This window comes from Symphalangus syndactylus, chromosome 9 (genome assembly GCF_028878055.3).
Source record: "Symphalangus syndactylus isolate Jambi chromosome 9, NHGRI_mSymSyn1-v2.1_pri, whole genome shotgun sequence".
Lineage (NCBI taxonomy): Eukaryota > Metazoa > Chordata > Mammalia > Primates > Hylobatidae > Symphalangus > Symphalangus syndactylus.
Window position 1 is genome coordinate 53597103 of NC_072431.2, and position 14339 is coordinate 53611441.

At 52.9% G+C, this 14339-nt stretch overlaps 1 protein-coding gene across 4 annotated transcripts in view; it reads left to right on the forward strand.

Annotated features, from left to right (window-relative positions):
• SDK1 (sidekick cell adhesion molecule 1) overlaps positions 1 to 14339 on the forward strand; it is a 973914-nt gene that overhangs the window by 855896 nt on the left and 103679 nt on the right. For all 4 annotated transcript variants that reach the window (XR_010122494.1, XR_010122492.1, XR_010122493.1 and 1 more), the window contains exons 30-32: positions 2759 to 2960; positions 10821 to 10924; positions 14199 to 14269. Coding sequence is in view for 1 of the 4 variants with exons in the window: in XM_063646050.1 (XP_063502120.1) it covers positions 2759 to 2960; positions 10821 to 10924; positions 14199 to 14269 (377 nt within the window). In the remaining 3 variants the exon portion in view is untranslated. The remainder of the gene's footprint in view (positions 1 to 2758; positions 2961 to 10820; positions 10925 to 14198; positions 14270 to 14339) is intronic.

Here is a 14339-nt window from a genome sequence, read left to right on the forward strand (position 1 = left end):
TGTGAGCATTGCGTTCACACCTTCAGCCTCACACCTGCTCTCTCAGACACGTGAGATGGTCTCAGGTTTAAGGAGAGCAACATTGCTCACAGAGGCCGAGTACCTGGGGCAAGGCTGCAGAGTCACCACGTTTGAGGGTGAGCTCCCCGAAAGCAGCCCCCAGTCTCCGATGTTAAACCCATGTCCTCCGTGGAGCAGGTGCTCAGTAAGTAAGTTTTCCAAATAACTGCCTTCCCAATGAGAACTGCCAGGCGGGCAGGGCTTTGCTCCATGCATAGGGGCAGGTGCTCCGTGCACTGTGCTTGGCCTATCCTCCCTGCAGCCCACGGAGCAGCATGGCAGTAGCTCCGATTTTTACCAAAGATGAGACAGAGGGAACGGAGAGTTTTATTAATTTGCCCAGACACGCAACTGCAGAGCTGAGATTTGGACCCCCCTCTGACACCACGAGGCCAACTCTTCCCATGAAAGTCTATAGTGGGTACCCTTCCCATTGGGCTCCATGCACGTCATTGGGCCTTGCAGTGCCCAGGGTTGGTGCCACAGGACCCTCACCTCAGCAGCCCCAGCTCCCACTCCAGGTCCTGACGTCACGGCCAGACCCAGGGACCCTGTGGGAATGAGGACAGGAGGGAGCTTGCAGGCACTGCTGCAGGGATACTTGGAGCACACGGCTCTGGCCACACTCCTATTTTTTTTTTTTTTTTTTTATTTTTGAAACAAGTCTTGCTCTGTCGCCCAGGCTGGAGTGCAGTGATGTGATCATAGGTCACCGCAGCCTGGAATGCCTGGGCTCAAGCAATGCTCCCACCTCAGCCTCCCCAGTAGCTGGGACTATAGGCACACACCACCCAGCTAATTATGTTCTGAAGAGACAGAGTCTTGCTATGATACCCATCTTGGCTGCCCAAAGTGCTGGGGTTACAGGCATGAGCCACCGTACCCAGCTAATTATTTTAATTTTTGTAGAGACGGGTGTCTTACTACGTTGCCCAGGCTGGTCTCCAGCTCCTGGGCTCAAGCGATCCTCCCGCCTCAGCCTCCCAAAGCTCTGGGATTGCAGGTGTGAGCCCCTGCCTTTGGTCCTCCCATAGCATTCAATGAAAGCACATCCCCTCCATGACCATTACCACTATCATTATTATTATTATTAATGTTATTAGCTGGAGGGACGGAAGCCCTCAGTCACCACAGACACTGGAGGTGCTTCTGCAATTAAAGCACATAGAAGAGATGCCCTGTGAAAGGGATGCCCCATCCCTCCGCTGCCACCCTGGGTATCAGCACTCAGGGCTGTTGGCTTCTCAGGAAGATGGTAATGGCTCTCCAGCTAACATTTTGACTTCATTCTCGAATGTATTCCTGTGGTTTTATGGTTCATTTATCTTAAGCATTGACTGTGCCCCTCTCACGAGCCAGGCACATGTGCAGGTGCATCACAGACACAGTGTCACAGCAGGTCCTCTTATTTCTCATGTCCTGCCCCACAGTCCCCCCCCACAGTCCCACCCCACACTATGCCACCTGATTATCGGGCCCAGAGATTTCAGAGATTTTCCACTGGGACCCCCATCCTCCGTCCTCGTGGCCCAGGGAGAGGGAATCCAAGAGACTTGCTAGCTACCACTAAGTCCAAGAGAGCCGTTGAAACGGGATACTCTGGGCTACCTCCCCTCCGGAGACCAGGTGAAATCACGCAGCCAGAATGTGCGCTTACGGAGACAAGTGCTGATGAAGTGAGACCGGAGTCCTCCTCCCACACCCGCCACTGCGGACCGACAATCAATTGCCGCTTTACACACGCCACGCATTCTAATCAGAATCAATAATCTCCATGATAAACAATTAAACAATTATTCCTCCCGCTGCAGAACTTCTCTGCTGAAATTGATGGGGTGCAGAGGCACAGCGGTGGCAGACGATGGGAACTCCAGGCCGGGCCTGGCCCCGGGCACCCCACGTCCCCCATCCAAGCTACTGCAGACACCAGAGGCAGTGACAGCCCAGAGGCGCCCTCACCTACAGCAGCACTGAGTAGACGCGGTAGATGCTTTAGGCCCTGGGTGACTGCAAGAAGGAGGAAATTCAGCGTTAAAGGTGGACTGAGCACAACATCAGAAAAAGACCAAAGGGACCACAGGGCTTGGAGCAGCCCCCAAGACCTTGCGACCCCAGCTGTCATCACAGACACAGTGCCTGGTGGTCTGGCAGCCCAGGGACTCCTGTGTGGCTTTGTTCCTGTCTGTTGGTCTCTACGAGTAGTGTATCCAAAGTCAGCCTTAAGAGAGCTGCTCGGCCGGGTGTGGTGGCTCATGCCGGTAATCCCAGCACTATGGGAGGGCGAGGCAGGCAGATCACGAGGTCAAGAGATCAAGATCATCCTGGCCAACGTGGTGAAACCCTGTCTCTACTAAAAATACAAAAATTAGCTGGGCGTGGTGGTGCACGCCTGTAGTCCCAGCTACTCAGGAAGCTGAGGCAGGAGAATCCCTTGAACCCGGGAGACAGAGGTTGCAGTGAGCTGAGATCACGCCACTGCACTCCAACCTGGTGACAGAGTGAGACTATGTCTCAAAAAAAAAAAAAAAAAAGCCTCTCATCTCCCTGATGCAAGGAAGGGACCGGCTTCAGACTGTCCGATGCATGCAGGCAGCTGTCACAGGCGGGCAGTCAGCTCTGTACAGCCGCATAGCCTGGGGATCCTCCTTGGGAAGGGCAGCCTCTCACATGTCCCTGGTCTGTCCTCATTTGGTTGCAGAGCGGCCAGCGCCCCCCAGAGAGCTCCTGGTGCCCCAGGCGGAAGTGACCGCGCGCAGCCTCCGGCTCCAGTGGGTCCCGGGCAGCGACGGGGCCTCCCCCATCCGGTACTTCACCGTGCAGGTGCGAGAACTGCCCCGGGGCGAGTGGCAGACCTACTCCTCATCCATCAGCCACGAGGCCACAGCCTGCGTCGTTGACAGGTACCAAGAGAGCAGGAGGACCTCCCCGGGAACGGGGCCCTGGCCACCTCCAGCCAGCTCTTGTCCAGACAGTGGGGAGTCTGTGTGCAGATGCACCCCTGAGAGCACAGGCCCCCTTTCTTTTTGACACTCCCCATGCTGGGAATCCCAGAACCCCTGGGTCCTGGACCCACTTCCAAGGGCCTATTCCCAGCCCCTTCCCGGAGTCTGCTCTTCCAGATGTGCAGGGCTGGTTGGGACACCCCAGGACCCAGGGATTGGCGAGGCAGGGGTGATGGGGGGTAGGTTGGACATGTGGGCTGGAGTCCTAGCCCCTCCCAAGGCTGGCAATGGGGAGGGGACCATGTGGAGGAGGCCTGGGCTGGCCTCGGGTGTCCAGGGCTGGAGGGACGTTGCATCCCCTTGCGTTCTCGAAAGCAGCAGGGAGATGGATGGCACCACGAGTACGGCGCTTCCTTAGTGATGGCTGACGGGGAGATGGGAGGGCATGCCTGGGACACGACTAGAATCTGTCCACTCACTCAGTTATTTGCTGGACCTCTGGGCTCAGCATGGGAGAGGGTTGCATTGACAGTAGCAGCGGCGTTCTGTGGGTCCCCCAGGGTCCTCACGACTGCGGTTACAGACCCACCCACTCTTTACAGACAAACTGCCACAATCACAGAGATGGGCATCCCAGGGCTTGGAAGCCACCCCAGGGGTCCACACCCTCACCGTGTGCCCTGCCCAGGCCCTCCTGGGGCCTGTCAGATTTGCAGGCCCTGCCTGGGCAGGGCCACCCGGGACACCAGCCTTGTGCTTCTCATCAACCCAGAGTTTGGTCACCTGTTACTGAGCTCACACTCCAGGCTGTGGAGCGGGGGTCTTGGAGTGAGTCCCTCTGTGTCCAAGGGCTCTGGAGCCTGCACCAATGCCTAAAGGGGCCGAGACGGTCATCTCCAGGCTGGCCGAGCTTCCTCTGTCTCTCAGATGGTCACATAGGTCAGCTCTGCATCCCTACAGTCACCCAGTGAGGGGAGACCACGATCCCACTCTACAGAGGAAGGCCAAGGCCAGAAACATCGGTCATTTGCTCATATCCCCTGCCTAGCCTCCGTGGTGCCCAGCCGCCCTCGTCTTCGAGGCTGCCCGTCTCAGCCCTGCCTGACTGAACCTGAATGTAGGGAGGGAGGCAGGTCCCAGGTGAAGCCCCTGGCAGCTCCTCAGAACACCACCCTTGCCCTGCTCTGCCCTGGGGGCAAAGGTCAGGCTTTGGAGTGAGGGCTGATTGGAGTGTGGGTGTCGCTGGTCCTAGATGTGACAACAGGGGGTTTCAAAGAGAAGAGAAACCTTCAAAACCCCCATCCCTGGCTTGAGGACCAGGCCCATGACGGAGGTGAAGCACTTGCCCGGGGATGGGTGGCCCACTGGGCGTCTCAGTACAGAGCTGTGAAGCTGGAACTGTGCAGGCTCAGCCTGGCTTCTGCCGCTTGCCGTTGAGTGATCTGAGGCAGGTGACAGGTTCTCAGGCATCTCCAGCTCCCTGGTCTTTGAGTTGCGAGGCTTGGAGATGATAAGGCCCTTTGGACGACCATGGCCATGGATGCCAGTATCGCCTTTGCCACTCCCACATGGTGTCCCCAGGAGGCACAGCTGGGTGTGAAACGCAAATCCTGACCAGAGTCCCTGAGCAGTCCAAGGAGGGTCACGCAGACTGTCAGGAACCCATGCTGCGGCTCCCAGGCCCCCACTGGAGACCACAGACCAGCAGGGAAGCCAGCGCCCCAGTGCAAAACTCCAGCTGTCTGCAATCCCAGAGGACCCACCCTGGCACAGCCACCCTCTGCAATTTCATGGTCCAAGCAGCCCTCTGCTCTTCTGAAAATTGAGGTGGAATGGTCCCTGCGCACAGGGCTTGTTTCCAGCAGGGCCAGAGCCACTGCCTGGCCTCCCCCCGTGCAGGGCACAACATCTGGTGAGGTCCGTATGCTGGCAGGTTGGAATTTAGAAAAGTTGTTCTGTCCCCACAACTGTGGTTATGCCCCTTATATTAGGAAAACGAGGCTGCAGCAGCTCTGGCTTGATGTCCCCTCTGAGGGGTTTTCCCTGGTGATCTAGTCACTCAGCTTCCAGACAGTTAAAGCTCTGACAGGACTTCACCACCACCACCGCCATCCTCATCACCATCATTATTGCCAGGATCGCACCTGTCGTTTTCAACACCACTTCCATGTGTCATTTCATACAATCTTTGTAATAACCATGTGGACATACAGACCAGACTTCTCACTATTCCCAATTTACACACGCAGACATTGAGGCAGAGATATCTTAAGTAATGCATATGCGGGTGCCTCAATGTCTCTAAATGGAAGGAATATTTCCTGAGATTTTTGTAGTTGTCACATTCCGTGAGCCAGAGGTCAGGGTCCATAGACACAATCCATGTCCTGCAGTTAATTTACAAGGGTCTGCAACATCTGAAAACCCAGTGCGTGTGCATCTGAACACCAAGCTTTTCCACAGTCAGTCTCCCCTTAGTAGCCGCGTGGCCTTGGAAAAGTCCAACCCTTGGCTACCTGCTAGGACTTTGTCTTCTCATCTGTGAAAGACAGGGCTGGAGCGGGGATCCTGCTGTTCCCTCCAGCTCTGTCAGTCCAAGGTTTGCCTCATTACTGACCGCCAGCAAACTGGCAGCCAAGAAATAAGGCGATCGGAATAGTCAGACTGTCCGCCAGGTTCCTGCCAGCATCTCACTTGCCCTTCGAGCTACAGCAATAGAACTCGAGAGGCACAGCTCTCTCCCCTCCAGAGGAAGGCACTCCTAGTGGCAGATACCATCTTCCCAGAGCCCTGGAATTCTCCTGGCATAGCCCCGAGGGTCAGGGGAGTGTGGCCGGGTGCACCCAGCCTGACTTAATAAACTACACAGGATGCTTAGCTTAATTGGCAGTGTGCTCACAGATATTAATAACCTCATCCTTTGTGTAACCATCTAAAAGAAGGAAAAAAATATCCAGCCACTATTCCTGAAGGCTTCTGAAACTAAACAGACTAACTGTGTGCCTGGGACTTCATGCTGGAAAGGAGAGGTCCATGTTTCAGGACAGACAGTTTAATTTGGTGTAAGAGAGACGGCCGTCAATTTCCTAATGGGCCAGAACTAGGACAAATGCTTCCTCTGCCTATCAATAGAGAACATGTCACAGGAGAATCCCAGGAAAGCGATATTTTGTATGCTGCCACAGTATAATCTCCCTTCCTGTTTCATAATCCTGACAGCTACATTTTACTTTCACCAGTTGCGTGAAATCTGCGAGTATCCAAAAAACATTAAGAGTTTAACTGTCTAAATTTGGTGACTGTGATTACCTCCAGGGAATATGGGTCTAGACCCCCAGGGAGAGGGATTGGGTCTGAGACGTGTTCAGGCGTTGCCAGTGTCTGGTTGGTGGTTGAAGTTGTGAGATGGGGGAGCCACCCACAGAAATGCAGTAGAGAGGAAGAAGAGAAGGGCTCTGAGCCCAGTGTGACTTGGAGGTTCTGGATGTCACTTTAGGACAGAGCAGTGGCCGTGCAGGCTCAGGGGGTGGCTGTGTGTCCGGTAGTGATGGGCTCAGCTCCTCCCCCGAGCTCTCCTGTGGGATAGGTGCAGGGGTCCAAACAGAAGACAGAAAGGTGCAGAGGGAATGAGCACGGAAAACAGCAGGGATTCAACGAATGTCAGCACCACGGCCCTAGCTCCATTCGGCTGATTTCTTTCTTTTTTCTTGTTCCGTATAATGTAATTTTTTAAAAATACCATTATTTAAGGATCAGATGAGCTGGGCATGGTGGCTCATGCCTGTAATCCCAGCACTTTGGGAGGCCGAGGCAGGTGGATCACCTGAGGTCAGGAGTTCAAGCCCAGCCTGGCCAATATGGTGAAACCCCATCTCTACTAAAAATACAAAAATTAGCCAGGCATGGTGGCGTGCACCTGTAATCCCAGCTACTCAGGAGGCTGAGGCAGGAGAATTGCTTGAACCTGAGCAGCGGAGATTGCAGTGAGCCGAGATCACACCACTGAACTCCAGCCTGGGCAACAGAGTGAGACTCCGTCTCAAAAGAAAAAAAGAATCAGATGAACTTGGCCAAGGATATGATACATGAGCTTGATATTCTTTGTCATACAATAGTGAGGTCTAAGTGTTTGTGTTTGTTTTGTTGGTTGGTTTTATTTGTTTTGGTCTGTCACCCGGGCTGGAGTGCAGTAGCTCCATCATCATTCACTGCAGCCTCCAACTCCCAGGCTCAGGATAGCCTCCTGTCTCAGCCTCCTGGGTTGCTAAGACTACAGGCGTATGCTATCATGCCCAGCTAATGTTTTAAAAAAAGTTTTTTTAGAGATAGGGTCTCACTATGTTGCCCAAGCTGGTCTCAAACTCCTGGCCTCAAGTGACCTTCTCACCTCAGCCTCCCAAAGTACTGGGATTACAGGCATGAGCTACCATGCCCGGCCAATAGTGAGTTCTTAAGAAACATTTTTAGTGCCTTCCAGATAAGTAAATAAAGACAGCAGTGAATCACTGCAGAGACACTTAATCAATCCTTGTTGAATGAAGTGAGTCCGGCAAAACACAGGCCTCACGCTAGGAACCCTGCTCTCTGTCCTCCTGCGCACCCAAACCCACTTGTCTGGGAGCCAGGCTGATTTGTCCAGCTGCCTGACACGCACTTACGGCACACCACGTGTGCCCGGCTCAGTGCCAGACCCAGGCAGGACAGTGAAGAAACAGGGATTTCAAGGAGCTTGTAGTGTGGCTCCAAACCCCCAAATCATAGCAAAGCGTGAAGTACTAAACAGTGGAGTGCTGAGTATAATTACAGTTCAATACCAGAGGCCAGTGAGAAAACAAATACATCAATAAGTAAGCATAATTGCAAATAAATAAATAAGTAAACAAATCATTTCTGCAACACCCACTGTGTGCCAGATACAACACTGGTATTTACTTGTCCTCATAGGCAACCCCCCACCCCAGCCCAAGAAACTTCGGAGATGGGGAATAGCACCCTTATTCAATCCTTCCTCCCACAGATCTGAGCACCTCCTGGGTGTTCTTGGCTCTTGGGGTACAGCAGGAAAGGAGGCCGACTCGGTCCCTGTCCTCGTGGATGTTGAGTCTTGTAAAGACAGACAGTCGTCAAGGAAATCTCACCCATCATGATGTACAAGATGAAGGGAAGGAACAGGGCACAGAGGACAGCAGGCAGGGCCATCTGAGCGGATACTTACAGATCCATAGGAACAGCTGATCCTTAGCGAGGCTGCACCAGATGTCTGACCCTCTGCTGAGTGCCTCACCTGAGTTTAAGCCTCACATCAGTTTCACGATGCCTGTGCTATTATCAGCCCAGATAAGGAAACTGAGGCAAAGTATGTTGTCCGAGGTTAACTGGGAGGTAGAAGCCAGGCAGTTTGACTTCGGGGTCCATGTTCGTGATGCCCACTGTGCTGCCTCCTGGTACAGGAGAAGGAGCCAGTGGGGCTATGGTGGGTGGCACAGGTGGACGAGGCAGGGAGGTCACGGGAGAAAACACGTGGTCATCACCCAGATGAGACACAGTAACTCCTAGGATGCTAGGAACAGAGGGGAAATTGTTTGTTTTAACTTAGCAAAGGCTATCTCCCAGAAACCTGGAGCAAAGGTCATTTTTATGGTCAGACTTCAGAAGCATCTCCATTAAAGCTGGGACCAAGGCCAGCTGCCTCCTGTGGCTGTTTTTCTAGTTGTGGACGCTGAGTGCAGAGGGGCTGAGATGTGCCTGCGGTCAGGGACTGGGAAGTAGCAAGACCAGACCAGGTTCTGGAGGGCTGCAGTGGAAAAGCATGCCTTGAGGTGTGAGCTGGTAGAGAAACACTGTCACCTGGTCTTAAGCAGGAGGGGGACCTGAAAGCAGGAATAGAATCTGATCATGGTTTCCAAAAATGGTTATCAGTTTTCTAAAAAGCAGAATCCTTCCCCTAAACCAAATATGACCCAGGCCAATACATAAACCCGATGGGCATGGAGCTGCTGTTGGCTGATGCGGGCTGTGTGGGGCTGTGGATGTCAGAGGCTTCAGGGTCCTGCGGGTCCACAGGGCTCCATTTTAAAGCCACTTTATAGATTCCATTGGGAGTGAGGACAGAAGACTGGTTTTCAGGTGATGAGGGCTTCGGTTTAGAGTGATAGTTGAGACTTTTAGAGGTGGGTAACAGAGGTTGAGAGTCCTGAGGCACCCCAAGTTTTCTGGTCTGGAAACTGAGGAGGGCGGAGCCCTCATCTATGAAGAGCCGCTGCCCGCCAGGGAGGAGAACAGAGCAGCTTCCTCACTTGCTCATTTGGAAGTCAAATGAAGGGCATCTGAGAGGAACCAGCCAGTGACTGGACTGCAGGGCGGGTCCCTGACCGGCTGGGGCTTCATCAAGATCCCAGCATCATCTGCACAGAAGAGTTTGGCTGAAGTCTTAGTCTCAGGCATGGCATGGGGCTTGGCACAGGAGACCCACTGCGTGTGGAATAGCTGGACGGACGGACGGAAGGAAGGAAGGAAGGAAGGAAGGAAGGAAGGGGAAGAGGAAGGGAAGGGAAATGAAGGAAGAAAGGGAAGGGAAAAGGAAGGGAAGGGAGAGAAGGAGGGAGGAAGGAGGGAAGGGAAGAAGGAAGGAAGGAAAGTGGGAAGGGAGGAAGAAGGGAGAGAAAGAAGGAATGAGGGGAGGCAGGGAGGAATGAAGAAAGGGAAAGGAAGAAGGAAGAAAGGAAAGGAAGGGAAGGAAGGAAAGGAAGGAGGGAATGGAAGGGAAGAGAAAAGGAAGGAGGGAAAGGAGGTGGAAGGGAGAGAAGGAAGGAGGGAAGGGAAGAAGGAAGGAAGGAAAGCAGGAAGGGAGGAAGAGGGGAGAGAAGGCAGGAAGGAGGGGAGGGAGGGAGGAAGAAAGGGAGGAAGGAAGGTGGGTGGGCAGATGGAAGTAGGCCTGAAGTGCTAACAACAGAAGGCACTTCAGGGAAGCATTAGTCCCGTTAAAATCTCCATCGAAGGGCTGGGGGCATTTTTCACTTGGACGCTTGACAGGGATGTGGTCTTTTGTAAAGTGACATGTGAATATTGCCATTTACTAGTCCTGCAGCAGTGGGCCTCAGTTTTATCATCCTTGAAATGGGAATAATGATGCCTCCTCTCCCAGAGCTCGTGTGAGTTGAAAGGGGTTGCACTTGCCAAGCTCCTGGCACCATGTCGGCCCCAGCGAATGGTAGGCACGTGGGGCCCGTGAGTCTCTGCCTGCAGGCGGGCAGGAAGTGGACCTTAGAGAACGCTGCGAGGCTGGGTCTGGCCCAGTAAAGAGCTCCAGGAGGACGGAGCGTGAGAATCAAGCAGGAACTCATTTTATACTCCGAATCAGCACAAGGGCCCAGGGAATTAGCTCTTCCCGAGGAATTCTCTGGATCCCTTGGAGAGCAGTGATGTGCCGACCAGAGTGCAGGGGTGGCTTCGGTGAGGGGTTGGCAGTGCCTCCCCTAGGAGCCCTGAGCAGAATCTTCCCCCTGGCCAGGACGCCCTGCACTCCCTGCCCTCTGTGCATCTCCTTTCTCTCTGAGGATTTCGACCATCCAGGTGTTCAAAGGCTACTCCCAGGACAGGTCCAGGGTCCCCTTCAAGCCCCTGCTCACTGCACCTAGGAAGTGATTGGGTCCAACCCAAGAACAGCCTCCTTGCTAACCTGTCTCAGGCCCACACAGGAGCACAGAGCTCTCAGGGCAGGGGAGAGATTTGCCCCTCTTCCCAGGGCTTCACCAGGAATGCCTGAGGGCAGGGCAGGGTGGCAGGGCCCCAGCAGTCACAGTCTCTTCCACATTGCAGACTGAGGCCCTTCACCTCCTACAAACTGCGCCTGAAAGCCACCAATGACATTGGGGACAGCGACTTCAGTTCGGAGACAGAGGCAGTGACCACGCTGCAGGATGGTGAGCAACCCGGGGCCCAGACCACATTCCTGGGCACTGCCCCTGGAGCCGGAGACACTTAGGCCCCACTTTCATCTTGAGCCAGGAAGGGGTCACCAGGGAGCGGTGGCAAGCAGTAGAATTCCATTAGTGACAGACAGCTCGGAGGGTTTCCGCACAGCCTGTGGTCATAAATCAAGGTTTCAAGGGCTTCCAAATGGAATGGAAGTTTCTTTGATGGGCTTCCAAAGTCCCGACTATCCATTAGCATCCCAGAAATTGAATAATTGATAGGGTCATTAAAAATAAATGTCAGCAGGTAGCTGGGTTTTAAGAGATTTTCCCAATTTTTCTCATTCACGAGCCACTCTTTGACAACAGCACAGGTAAGTGATGGGAAGTGAGGTCTCCTCAGAGCTCCAGGTAGTGTTTTAGCCGCTCCGTCCTACCTTGGCGGTATTGGGCCTGAAGATGGATTGTCATTCTGTGTGGCCCAGGCCTGTGGCGAGCCCAGGAGGCACCTCTATCAGCTGCGTCCAGCGGTGATCACAGGACAGGTAGGATGGAAAAGAATGGATGGTGGGTAATAGCTCAGCTCCCAGGCTGGAAATCCAGTACTTAGTTCACCCAGCAGTGCTTCATCATCATTCCCACAGCCTATCTCCAAAGCACTGTCTTTTCCATTTAATGCTCCAGTGGAAGAATTTTCCAATAAACCAGTTTCCAGCTGGCTCACCCTGTGACCTCACATCTCCAGTTCTGCTCTCTCAATGACCTGGAAGTGTGGTTTCTCCCACATAGGCCTCCCTTGGCCTCAGGGACCAGCAGAGGGGTTGAGCAAACCATTCCCGGCTTCTCAGCAACTCGCAGAGGCTGTTTTGCTGCAAACCCTGCACTCCCAGCAGAGCAGAACCTGCAAGAGCTTCCGACAGGCCCCAGCTGTGCTCCAAGGAAAAGTGCACTTGCCCCTAGAAAAGCACTGGCTGGCTTCTGTGGCTCCTGCCTCTCACCCAACTCTTTTCTGAGCACGAATCCTGGGAGTTTATTGGAGCTTTGGGGAAAGCCAGTGAGGAAGAGAGGAGCTGTCCTGGGCATATGGGGTGGTCCAGGGCCTTAGTGAGCCCTGCTGAGCCCTGAGGAGCGGGGATCAGCCCCAGGAGCTCACTGTCCAAGGGTCCCACATCCTTGGATTCAACCAACTGTGGATTGAGATGTTCAGAAAAAAAGTTAAAAATACAAATTAAAGATATACAGTGTAACAACTATGTATTTGTTTGGAGAGTATTATGACATTGTACAATTTCTAGATTACTCATGAGAGCTCCTACAATTATAACATTGTAACATTGTTGTATAACAGTGTTACAAATTATAACATTGTAGGAGGACTGATGAGTAACCTAGAAATGATTTAAAGTATTCAGGAGGATGTGTGCAGGTTACACGTAGAAATGATGTAAAGTATTCAGGAGGATGTGTGCAGGTTACACCTAGAAATGATTTAAAGTATTCAGGAGGATGTGTGCAGGTTACGTGCAAATACTGCACCACTTTATTGTAGCAAACCTGGAGGCGAAGGCTACTTGTAACTGGAAAAGCCTTTCCGGTTAATCTACTTAAAGTGGGGACCAATTTCACACTAAACCACAAGGGAAAGGCTTTGCGGGAACTAAATTACAAAACAAAAACTATATAAATGCATTCATTTTAACCTTACCTTTAACACAGTTGAGGTAATGTTTGCAACTAAGCACTAAATCTTAGAATAAAGAACAAAAACCCATACAAGCTGATGTCATTGTCGTAATCTCTGTGACAGATTATGTGAGAGCAAAGTGCAACAGCCTCCTTTGACCTCCAGGGCAGCATCCAAAAGGACTATTTTTGAAAAAAATATTCAAGGGCCTCTTCAAACTCCAGAGGCCTTTCTTATCCTTTGATATTCAAATCAGGCTTTGATGCACCTATCTTGTCATCGCCTTTCCTGGGATGTGCAGTTTCTCTTTGCAATGGATGTGCATTGTATTTGTGTTGTATTGTCTTATAGAGATTGACAGGCACAGACTCTCTCCAGGGTTTGGGGAACCCTTGGCAAAATAGGGTGAGTCCTCTGAGTATGTGGACGGTTTACTGATGAACAGTTTCTTTTCATAGCGATTTCTATTTCCCTGCATAACCTCACAACTCGAGGACATTGAGAACTCCCTGTAATGGCACTGCTGTGTCACCAGGGCTGTCAGGAAGGTGGCTAGGGGGCCTACCATTAAGCTGAAACCACAGGAGGTTAAGGGGGTTGGAGGGAGACCCATCCCTAAAGCAGAACAGGGAGGATGGAGGTGTGACTGATTCAGGCACTGCCAGGGCTGAGGAGGAGGTGCCTGGCAGGTCCAGAGGAAAATCACAGAGCAGGTGACCCTGGGACCCAATCTTGGGTTTTGAGTGGAGAGGCATCTGCTAGATGCGCAAGTGGGCCTGTGGGAAGAACATCCTCATTCTGTTCAGTGAATATGGACTGGACACAGAATGCGTGTCGCACTTCTGCTGGGCCCCGGGGATCTTACAGCTGGGAGGAATAAGAGTTCAGTTCAGTATGCCAAAACAGGACCACACAGATTTGGAGGGAGCAGAGGAGGCAGAGAAGAGGGGCACAGAAGGCCTCTTGGATGTGGCAGATGACAAGAAGTTTAGTTTGGCCAGAGTGCAGGGCATGGCCATGGGCAGAGGTCAAACCAACCTTGTCCCTCCAGCGAACAGAGCAGAACCATGGCAGACCCCCCTTCACTTCACCCTGCTGTCCCAGCCAGATGCAGCCTCACCAGAAATCGACCTCCTTTCCTGACAGCCCTTTAGCGTTTCAAACCAAGTGACCTGGCATGATCATGTGTCCTATTCAGGAAAAGTAGCTCTCACTTAGGTATCTTAAAAAAAAAAAAAAAGTTATGTTCCCCCACTCTCCCAGAAGACCTGAGCCCTGCAGGGAGGGTCTCAAGCCAGAGAGGTCCAGGACAGCCTCACTGGAGGGGCAGTTCTCGGAATGTCTACCACAGGGAGAGCCCAGTCTGGGTCTGTTTCTCAGGGCCATTGTTAAGGTTGGGTCCCTCCTATCCCGGGGACAGGCTTTGAAGGAGAAGCTCTTTGAAGGAGAAGCCCCGAGGAAGGGCAGGAGAAGGGGACCCCTGGAGAAGGAAGGAGGCAGGGCTCATCAGCCTCCCACACTCACTGAGGGTGGCCCTGGGAAGGGCAGCAGAACATAACAACCACCCTGACCCCTGCTTTCCTCTCCTGTGTGTTTCAGTTCCAGGAGAGCCCCCAGGATCTGTCTCAGCAACGCCACACACTACGTCCTCTGTCCTGATACAGTGGCAGGTAAGAGCGCGGGAAATCACGTGCGTTTTGTCAAATGTGTTTTCATTTCCCTGCACATTCAGCCACGACA